An 11,658-nucleotide genomic window follows, 5' to 3' on the forward strand; every position below is an offset into this window, starting at 1 on the left:
GGTCTTGTGCATGCTGATACCATTGCTGTACGTTTGTACGAGAAGGGTCCCAGGAGACTGTAGGACTATTTCCATAAGATCATGTACCTCTTCCTGGCTCTTACAATCTTTCTGCCCCCTCCTCTGCAATGGTTCCTGAGCCCTAGATGGGTGGACTTTAATATAGGAGGCCTGCTCAATGACCCACACTATGAAGACTCTTATTCTCTGTTTTGGCCATTTATGACCTTCTGAGTTCCTGGCTCTCTGTTGCATGAGGGAGCTTCATTGATGAGAGTTGAAAGACGCATTAGTGTTCTCTTTGTCTTATGGTTTCCTTATTTTAAAAAATATCCTATTTTTTATTTTATTTTATGTATCTATCATGAGTATTATGAATGCATGTATGTAAGTGCACCCATGTCATGCAATTCCCCCAAAGGTTAAAAAAGGGTGTCAGATACCCTTGAACTGGAGTTACGGATGGTTGTTAGACACAACATGGGTATTGGGAATTGAACCCAAGTTTTCTGCAAGAGCAGACAGTACTCTTAACTGCTGAGTCATCTCTACATCCCTCAGCCTCATGTTTTCAAATATGTTGATATTACTGTAAGCAAGTGGGTTCCTTGCCTGCTGACTTTCAAAGAATTGCATGAGATGTTTTGTTTGCATTACAGGACTTATATAAAATCATGAAGTCAAAGTGCTTAAAAGCACATTATATCGTTGGTTTAACCATGTTGATTGCAAATTATCCTCCATCAATTTTATGGGATTTCCCTATTAAAACAATCTTCTTTATCACTGAGAATAATCAATGAGATAATTCTTCAACCAGTTTGATACATAACTCATAAGGCCATAAAAATCATATAGTGTATTCAATTTAAGGATGAGGAAAACTTGCACCCTTTTAGAGTCACTGATGTCCAAGACTCCTCTGTTCTTGTTCCATGAGCTCATACTAATTTGACCTCCCATTTAGGAGGAGAAAATATAATTTACTAAGGAAAGGAGAGATACATGTGACATTGACTTTTGAAGGATGAAGTAGACTGAGACTTTCATTCTAACCTTTTTTTCCCTCCTACTTTTTAGATAAATATGTGTGATTTTGCAGAAATGGAAGTTATAAGACAACCAGCTGCCTCTCAAAATATAATCAGCCCCTGCCATTGTGAACAATTCTGTTAATAAATGTTTGTTCTCTTGTCTATGTGGATGGCTCATTTACTATGGAAAAATACAGAATCAAAGCCCATTCATCATCAATAACTCCTGACGTGATGGTGTCACAGTTTGAGGGGATACAGTCCCAGTAGAATATTTGTAGGGAAGAGTTGGGGGTAATTAGTCATATTGTGTTTGCTGTCAGGAATCAGAGAGAGCACTGGTGCTCAGCTGGCTTCTTCTTTTTTCCCCTTTTTGTTTTCCACTCAGGGTATGAGATGGTGCTGTAACATTTGGGGCAGTTTTTTCTTCCTCAGTTAAAACTCTCTGGAAATGCTCCCATCAAATTTCTGTAGTCTTTGGCCAGTTAACTAAATCTTAAAAATACTTCAAGCTTCTCATCATACTTTTTTAATTTCTTGACTGAAATAAAATACATATCATAAAACTTTGGGGTAGAAGCTCCTAAACTGTGAAGAACCTTGAGGTGAACAAGTCAATGACATTTAATACAATCACAATGTTGAACATAACCACCTCCATCTAGTTCCAAAACATTTTCATCACCACAGAGGGAGACTCTGTACCTCATAAGCAGTAAGTCCCTGTAGTGTGACACTATTCCTAGGGAGACATGAACAAACAAATGCCTACTCTCTCCAGACAGGAGATCAATGTAAGGAAACCACTAAACCTCAACTTGGTGAACCAGTGAGTTTTATTGGGGTTATTTGCAGGAGTATGGGTGAGGGGGTACTCACAGGAGCAGAGATGACTCAACGGCTGAACTAGGTCACTAAAAGCCCACCCCAGCATACGTGATAGCTCACAAAAGCTGGAATCCTGGAGCACACTGTACAACATACAGGGAACTCAACAAGATGGGGTGTCTCTTCTAGGCAGTTCCATCGGTTTAAGCCTCTCCTGGGAAGCTAGGACACTCTTCAAGGAAGCTTGTATGTTAATCCAGGTTGCTCAGCTAGTGTCTTCCAGGCAGTTCCACTTGTCTGAGATATCTATCTCCCAACAGTCCTTGCTGTTTATAGATACTTAGGAATGGAGGAGATTCATTAACCTGCTGAGTGTCAGACTTCTTGAAGATTTTTCACTTATTTACTTCCTGGGCTTAGCAAGCTTCCCTGCAAGATGCAATGTTTCACTTCCTTTTAGAACATCCTGAGCCTTAAGGAGGCTCCCTGAAGGATGGACTGTACCGACTCTGAGGAAACTGCTATGCAATTATCCAGCCCCTCCTCCACTCTTACATTTTTTCCACCCTTCTTCCATAATGGTCCCTGAACTTCAGAAGGGATAAAATAGAAGTCTGTCTTCTTTGAACACTCGTAAAGTACCAAACCCTCATGAGCTCTTATTTATCGGTCTCCAGAGCATGACTCCTGACCTGGTTGGGTGATATTTTTTCTGCTACGAAATAAAAGTAAAGAAAAGGAAAAAAACCTGTAAATGGAAAAAAATCCAAAGAAACACTGACAACAGTCATTATTTAGCACAAACACAAATGTTGGGAAGCACCTTGGCTGGTGCATCGTATTTATTTAACAAAGCAATAACAATTCTTTTTGCATTGGAACTTATGATTTCCCTGACGACCAGTTCTGCCTAAGTTCCAAGTACCAGATGTGAACTTCCCTCTGTGGAAAGTTGGTTCTATCAGTAACCACTGTGCACTATTGAGCAACTTGACACACCTAGTCTGGTGCTTCCATCATGAAGCATGGGTAATCCACAGTTGAGAGGGCTTCAGGCCATAATTTTCCCCAGCAGCCTGTATTAGTTTCTTTTCTGTTGCTATGATAGAAACACTATGACCAAGGGAACTTTAAAAGGAAGAATTTATTTAGCTTATGGATCCAAAAGGGGCAAGAGTCCATTATGGTGGGGAGGCATGGTGACAGAGGTGGCTAGGGGACAAAATGTCCAAATATATGGAGCTTACAGAGGTCATTCTCATTAAAACCATCAAACACCCCTAGCAGTACCTCCAGCACTATAATATCCAGTCCACAGAGAGAGAACATTTTTTTTACTCAGTCTTAGCCTTATTTCTCTAAGTCCTACCCAGCCCACAGGGAGAGGACACTTTTGACTGAGTCTTGGCCTTATTTCTCTAATTCCTGAAACCAAAGCATACAACATCTTCAGCAATAGGGTCTTAACATCCAGTTTTGGAGTGTAACCAACAGCAATGCAATAGCCTTTATTATTTTAGGGGACTCTAGGGCCTCCCTGACCAGCAGTTATTAGGGAGGTAACCTACCCCAGCACTGGGATTTTTAACAATCTTACGATGCGAAGAATCCAGTTTTTACTCTTGTGAGATACCCTTGTTTATTCTATGAACTGATTTTTTCATCTGTACTCTTTCAGGTACACTAGCATGTCTCTCAAATGGGTCTCTAAATCTTCTAAACATTACCTGTCTTTCCAACCCTGCTATAGCAAGTTCATCAGTACTCTGTGTAGCTCTCTGAGACAGGGCTTAGGGCAGTATCAACTCCAGGGGACCCATGGAGAATGTCAGCATAGAGAATGTTTCATGAGCTTCTGCCTCTGTTTCCATGGCCAGTTCTCTGTTTCTCTGTGCAGGATTCATCCAGTCTCTGGCTGCATCTCCACAGTCCAGTCCAGTCTTTCTCCATCTCTACAAACTACTCTGCCCTAGCCTTCTCTCCGTGCACAATGCATCCAGCTTGTGATCACATCTCCACAGCCTGGTCAGTCTCTCTTGAAGTCACTGTTTGTGTGGTACTGCAAACATGGCATGGAGAGAAGAGCTCCTCACTAGCAGCTACCACTGACCCCTGACCAACACAAACACCATGGTGTTGCTGTGTGACATCTGGTGGCCAGTCATAGATCCTTCTTGGGGAGAAGCTATCGCCTAGGCTTACTTCTTTTCTCTTCAGTCTTTTTTCTTAAAGGAATAGCGTTTATTGGTTTATCCTAAATCTTGCCTTTCACTGAGGTCTAAGAGACAGCTTCTAATCTGCCATCTTCTCTGGAAATCCAGACAAGGCAAACTGTGTTCTCTAAGTGCAATTTTATGGAGATTCCCTTATTTATTGCCATATGCCTATGTATAATTGTGTGTGCATATAATTAAAGTCAGGTGTGTCATGGCAAGAGACATGAGCAGTGAGCAAAAGCGTACCTAATCTAAACCTGTCGATCAAAATATAGAACCATCCAGATTACAACCTTAATAACCAAATTCCTTCCTTCAGAACACATAAAAGGAAGGCCCAGGCAATAATCTGAGGGTTTTGAGCATTTTTCTTTTTCAATATGGTTTTTTATAGAACTTTTGTACATTATACCCTTGGGTATCTTTCCCTCCTGTGGCCCTCTGTCACTCTTGACAGCATATCTGATCTGTTCTATGGCTTTACTGTGAATAAAATTGTTGTTCTACTTTGCAAATCTGTGTGAACCTTTATTTCAACTCCTTGAAAAGGAGTTCAAGAGCCTGGAAACACTGTGCCAGTCTTCATGAACCTGTGAAAAGTTCTCTACACTACACACTAAGCAGGGAAAAATCAAGAAAACATAGTGATTATTAACATATACTCACTAAATATTGGTTCATCAAATTCTAAAAATCAGACTCTAATGAGCATAAATTGGCAGATAAGCCCAGATATGATAAGGGTGGGCAACTACAATACTCCACACCCACCAATAAATCATGCAAAGAACAATAAAAATAATGGTATTCATAGTAAAACCATATCATAAACCAAAGTATTTAAGAAACATCTACCACCCAACAGTTGAGAATATACTTGGTTCAGAAACCCATTCATGATTTTATTCTATACTTCAGGCATGTGGGCCATAATGTACATGGAGGTAGAATTTTATTTTGTACCTGGAGAGAAAACAGTTCCTTGCTAAAGCCTGAATGCTAGTGAATTTTTGAAGAAGACTATGTGATAACACCTCGTTCTTTCAGTGGTCACAAGTCTGTCTATAACTATTATAGACATTTTCTCAAGTTATAAAATTACTGAACCTCAGATAGATAATAGATAGCTAGACATATAGATGGATAGATAGATGATAGGAAGAAAGATGATAGATAGATAGATAGATAGATAGATGATAGATAGATGATAGATGACAGATAGATAGATGATAGATAGATAGATGATAAATAGATGATAGATGATGAAGATAGATAATAGATAGATGATAGATGGTAAATAGATGATAGATAGATGATAGATGATGAAGATAGATGATGATGAAGATAGATTATGACATATGATAGATGATAGACAGATAGATAGATAGATAGATAGATAGATAGATAGATAGATAGATAGATTATGACATATGATAGATGATAGACGATAGATAGATAGATAGATAGATGATAGATGATAGATAGATAGATAGATAGATAGATAGATAGATTACATTTATTTAATTATTTGGATGGACATGCAAAGTCACAGCATGCATGTTGATGACTATACTTTAAGCCAAATTAGTAAACCTTTTTATTAATACTGATTTTATTTTTCCAGTACTGACTGTACTTGGACTTTTTTAGCCAAGTTCTTTAAAACTAAGCTGTATTTCCAGCCTTCTTTTTGACTTTTTGAGATAAGGTTCCACAAAAGTACTTCAGCCTCCTGAGTAGCTGGGATTACAGGCCTGTGTCACCAGCAGTAAGTGGATCTTCCTGCATCAGTTAACCTAACCAAGATAATTTTCCACAGATATGCCCACAGGCCAATCTGATCTGGTGATTCTACGTTGTGTCAAGTTGACAAAACTAACTATCATAGTTACTAAGTGGCAGGAAAGAGTGGGATCCACTATGTGGTCCTTACCCTAACTATGAAAACATTCTACAGGCTTAAGTATAAATGCATGCCACAAGACCCATGTAATTTCTCAATGATTTATATCTGAGTATCCTGCCAAGGTCTGCATCCCAGGACCATGATATGACTGTCCATCACCAGGAGTCATCACTGATAGGATTCATCAAATACCATTACTGTTGCAAATGCAGGAGGGACAGACCAGCTTCAACTTAGTCTGGCGTATACACACCATAATCACTCTTTTCAAAAGAACACAGGTTTCTCTTTTGGCAGGGGTCAATACATATAGAGCCAGTCAGGGCTAAGGGACTACATACTTCCTGGGGGCTGTCTCAGTGGTGAGACATCCAAGCCATGGCTAGAGTCATTCATAACTATGGCAAGCAAGATAGCTCTGGGAATGGCTTTGTGATGGTTGATATTGTTTGTGAACTTGACAGGGTTTAAAGATGCTTGGAGATAAGGTTCCAGGCACATGTATAAAGGATTTTCAAGATTACACTAGCCTCTGGGGATGCCCGTGAGGGATTACCTTGATGACATTAACTGAGATGGGAATATCACCCTAAAAGAGGCCAAAGCCATTCCCTGTGCTGAGATCCTGACTGCATGAAAGGGAGAAAGCTAGCTTAGTACCAGTGTTCATCACTCTCTGCTTCCTGACTGTGGGTATAATGTAAACATTTACCTCAGGGTCTTCCCACCATGACTTCTCCACCATGATAGACTGCATCCTCAAACTGTGAGCCAAAATAAACCCTTTCTCCCTTAAGTTGTTTTTGCTGGAATATTTTAGCACAGCACAGGATCCATAACTAAGACAAGCTTTCACTTTTTTGTATGACATCAATAGAGCTTCCTTGGGCACAAAAGCAGCTGACAATAATGACATCAAAACAAGCTGGCTTGTTTCACCAACCCACGTAGGTGGGCTCCTTGAGGTGAGGAGGAAGGTATGAGAGATTCAAGAATGACACCCTGGGAAGCCAAGTTTGCACTGCTCATGCTATCCTGGGGAACTGAAGGAGATGGGGCTTTCCTAAGACAGAGAAATGAGAACTTAGATATGTAATGTCTGAGTGTGATCTGGACCCCTCCATCACCTAGAACGTCGTTGCTATGTGGAGCTATTCAACACCAGAATGATCCTCACAGAACAGAGACGGCCCACTACAGAGTTGTGCTTTCTTTAGATCAGTGCCTTCTGGGGGCTGTTTTGGAAAGACATTCTGTCAAGGGCTACTCTGTCTTCCATCCCAGTAACTCTCATGGGATTGGAGATCCAGTGAGTAGTGGTCCAGGAATTAATCACAGATTGACCTGGCCTATTGAGAAGAATCAACTCATACTCAGGATGCAGAGGAAGTTATTCTTTATTACACATGGGCCTCAGGCTTCAGAACTGGGCGAAACCTTTGCTCCCAAGAAACTGAGGTCCTGGTCAGAAATATAGACAGGTTTTTATATACAGGTTTCACCTTATCCCTTGGCAGTAATCATTTTGGTGGGTTTGAGACTTCTAGCACAGAAGTGTACATACCCTCTTGATTACTATAGGAAATTTAAACAGCATTTTGCAAAGAACACACCTATAGCAGGTGCTTCCTGAAAGACCATTATAAGAGGCAGCATTTTCCAAGGTACTGACAGACTGAAGCACTATGTGTATCATTAACCCCCAAACTTCCCAGCAAATAGCCCATGATTTATCACTCCATCACATCAGCATTTATTGATCACCAGTGTGCTTTGACTCTTTTTTTTTTTTTCAGGAAAACAAGTCAACTTCATAGACAAGAAAACAGGCATTTACTATCAGAATCATCCAGGTGATATTTGGAGAGGCAGCTGAGGGTCCTGTAACTTCCATCTCTTCAAAGCACACACATTAAACACTGTGGAAATAAAAGAAAGTTTAAAATGAATGCTTCAGTCCACCTTACCATGCCAAGATCAATGTTACATGTGTCTGACCTGCCAGTAAATTGTGTTTTCTGTGCTCTAAAGGGAAATCTAGCATTAGCCAGGAGAACAGCGGAGGCTTGTTCTAAGAATAATCAAAGTAGTCCCCATTTTAAGTGGAACATACAGTCATGATTTGTATGCCACATAAGTTATGCAGCAAAAAATATTGTGTTGATCATATTCAGTGCTAAGGAACATTGTTTTAATAGGGAAACCTTATAATATTGACAGAGGTTAATTTGTAATCACTTAAAATTTAACATATATGCACCCATATAATATGCACGAACACTTCGACGTCATGATTTTATGCAAGTACTGTAGAGCAAACAAAATAGCTCATGCACTTCTTAAAATCATCAGGCAAGAAACCTACTTGCTCACAGTAATATCAACATATTGGCAAACATGAGGCTATAATCAAAGGAAGTAGCACACCTATATGGTGAAATTTGATAAAAGTCTGATGAAAGTAAGGGAGATTTCTGCATTCACATGGAATATCTCCATAATGAACCTTTAAATGAAGAAAAAGTCATAGGACAAAGAGGAAAGCAGATTCAGTTGTATTTTGAGACCTTAAAAGGTGTGTATTCATGTCCATGTTGAATACACCAGGGAGCAAGCACACTGAACTGTTAGCTGCCATTCCTTCTGTGAAAGGGAACACAGCAGGGTGAGACAACATAAGAAAGAAGAATGGGGGATCGGAGAGATGGATCAGTAGTTAAGAGCACTGGCTGCTCTTGCAGAAGACCTGGTTTTGATTCCCAGCACCCACATGGCGGCTATGAACTGTCCTTAACTCCAGTTCCAGGGGAATCTGACACCCTCTTCTGGCCTCTGTGGGCATTGCATGACATGGGTGCACTTACATTCAGGCTATACACTCATACACATAAAATAAAAAAAAATATTTTAAATTTTTAAACAAAAAATAAAAGGAAAGAAGAATGGCATCTCACTCTCGAGAAAGAGTACTGCTTCGACGTTTAATTGAACATTTATCTTGTATTTATTTTATAAATCAAAATGAAATTTAATACTGAAAAGTAATGGGATGATTAACATTCATTGTCACATTGACTGCATTGGAAATACCTGGGAGACATGCCTCTGTGCACAGTTCTGAGGGTGTTTCAGGAAAGGTTTAACCCAGGAGGAAATCCTACCCTGCAGGTGGGCAATAGTAGCTCATGGACTAGGGTCTCAGACTAATATATAAGGAAAAAAGGAGGAATCCAGCTGACCACAGCATACATCTCTCTGTCTGTTTCCTGTCTGAAGACTCAATGTGATCAGCTTTCACACACCTCTATGGCTTCCACACAATGATGGAACCCATCACCTCAAATTGTGCACCAAATTAAACCTCTCTTCTCTGAATTACTTTCCTCAGGTGCTTTGTCACAGCAATGACAAAACTAATATGCCTGTGCTTACAATTATCAGACAATGTGTAAAATAACACTAGCTGTGAAATTTGCCAATAGCCCAGTACACTTGTTCTTCCTGTGAACTCTTTTGTGCTGAATATTTGAAACCAGGACTTCATATCTTGATAAGCCTGTTTCATTCAACAGGACATACTTCACAGAAATGTCTGGTGACCCCTGACTAAGTTGTTATCAAGCAATGTAGATCTCAGGCCCATCCATCAGCCCACAGCTTTGCCCCACTTAGCAGTTAGATAGAACCCTCTACCTCCTTCTCCACATTCTTACTTCTGAGGAGAACATTGCTTCCATTTCCTGTCTTTGTTGTAATTGCTCGTCAATGAGCACCAACTGCGGTTCAAAATGTATCCTTCCTTGGTGCATTCAGTAACCAACTGTCTTCTGAACTGGAAAGGGAAAATGCACATGGGAGGATCTAAAGAGAAGGGGGGGTAAAGGACAATGAATATCATCATCATATTAATCCATGCTGTATCCGTGCTGAGAAAGGGAGTCCTTCCATATAACACTGAGCCCCTTAGAGCTATCCAGACATGGAGGACTACAACCTTAGCAGCGAACATTTAGCTCTTTCTACCAGATCACTTTCAAATCCTGTGAAATACATAGAAAAGACAATGTGTGAACTCAGTTCTTTCTGAAACCCAAAGCCATTTCCCAAGCTTCTATCCAGTGCCTCCTGGGTCTTGTATATCTAATAAATTCCCTCACAGGACACTCACCCAGTGCAGTGCAATATCGCCATCTTCCTTGGAAGTTAAAATCAAGGGAACACCAATCAAAGTCACTGTGGATGGAGATACAGTTGTAATGGGTTGCACCATTATAGATGAATGGAAAAACACACTTAGTAACAGAAATTTCTGGAAAAGAGAACAATTTCAGAATGCAAAGTAAACTCACAATGGGAATTGAATTTCAAATTGCTTTGTTTTGGTTTTGAGACAGCTCTCTCTCTCTTTCTGTAACCCAGTCTGGCTTGGAATTCACTTTGTAGCCAAGGAGGCACTGGGTGTTTGTTTCTTTGTAAGTCACCCCCCCAAGGGCATAAACCATAATTAATTCACATAAAAATATGTTATATGGTTTGTCTGATAGTGCAAGAGATCCCAAGAGAACTCAGCAACAAAATTGGCACAGCAAGCAGGATGGCACTAGAAATGACAAACTGCAGAATTTTCAAAAAAGCTAGAGAGCTGATGGTGGCGGGGATGTGGTTTTTACTGAAAAAACCTAGGCGCCATGAGGCCACCTGATAGGAATGCCTGACAAGAAGTCAAGCATTGAGAAACTAGCTTATCAGAAAAACAGGACGTAGTGGTCAAGCCATCTGCATCTGGCAATCCCCGGGGCTCGATACCAGGAAATCAGGAGAAAAACCTCTGTGTCCCTGAGGTCACCTCCCATTTAGCAATCCCACTTCCCCTTAGCCCCGACCCTTACCCCATATTTCTGTGTGCTTTTGAAATTACTCTGTGTGTTTTTGAATTAACCAATAACCACGCTTCTGCTTCTGTACCCTGCTTCTGCTCTATAAAAGTGCAAAAACCCAGCATGGGGGCGCGCAAGTCCTCCGAGGAGACTTTGTGCCCACAGGTACCTGTGTATCAAATAAACCTCATGCTGTTGCAACCCGAAGACTGACTTGTCCTCAGTGGTCTCACTCTTACAAAGATGTGCTTGTTTTCCTGTGCCTGTGTTTCCTCATAGAGTTTATTTCCAGTTTTGTTAATTTTCCTGCAGATTAATGATTTTACTTTTTAGCTGAATACAATTCCATTGTATCATTGTGTCATATTTCTATTTCCTGTTCACCAGTTGATGGGAATCTAGATTGATTCTATTTCCTGGCTATTGTGAATGAAATGAGAATAAAGCAAAATGAGCAAAGGTATGGAGTCCTTTGGTTATGTGACCAGGGATGGTTAACTGTGTGTTAGGGTTTTTCTGATTTTAGCTTTTTGGGTGATCATTGTGGCTGCGCCAGTTTGCAATCGCTCAAACAGTGAATAAAGATCCTCCTTTTTCCACAACCTCACCTACATTTGTTTCTTCTTGATTTCTTGATGAAAGCCAGGCTGAGTGGAGTGAAGTAGAAACCCACAGTAGTTTTAATTGGTTTGTATCTGATTACTAACATTGAAACTTTACAAAAGTGTTAATTAGCCATTCTTATTTCTGCTTTGAGAAATCTTTGTTCAGATCAGTAGCCTATTTTTTGATTGGGT

General features: G+C 40.2%; 1 protein-coding gene across 1 annotated transcript in view; it reads right to left on the reverse strand.

The window, feature by feature from the left end:
* Nucleotides 1-9,693: 9,693 nt before the first annotated feature.
* The window catches only part of LOC103732426 (binder of sperm protein homolog 2-like), a 12,486-nt gene continuing 10,521 nt past the window's right edge, over nucleotides 9,694-11,658 (reverse strand). The window contains exons 4-5 of the mRNA XM_008831004.2: nucleotides 10,153-10,293; nucleotides 9,694-9,845 (exon numbers count right to left, since the gene is read on the reverse strand). Coding sequence (XP_008829226.2) covers nucleotides 9,694-9,845; nucleotides 10,153-10,293 — 293 coding nt within the window. The remainder of the gene's footprint in view (nucleotides 9,846-10,152; nucleotides 10,294-11,658) is intronic.

The sequence above is a fragment of the Nannospalax galili genome, unplaced genomic scaffold, assembly GCF_000622305.1.
Source record: "Nannospalax galili isolate Female #2095 unplaced genomic scaffold, S.galili_v1.0 scaffold835, whole genome shotgun sequence".
Lineage (NCBI taxonomy): Eukaryota > Metazoa > Chordata > Mammalia > Rodentia > Spalacidae > Nannospalax > Nannospalax galili.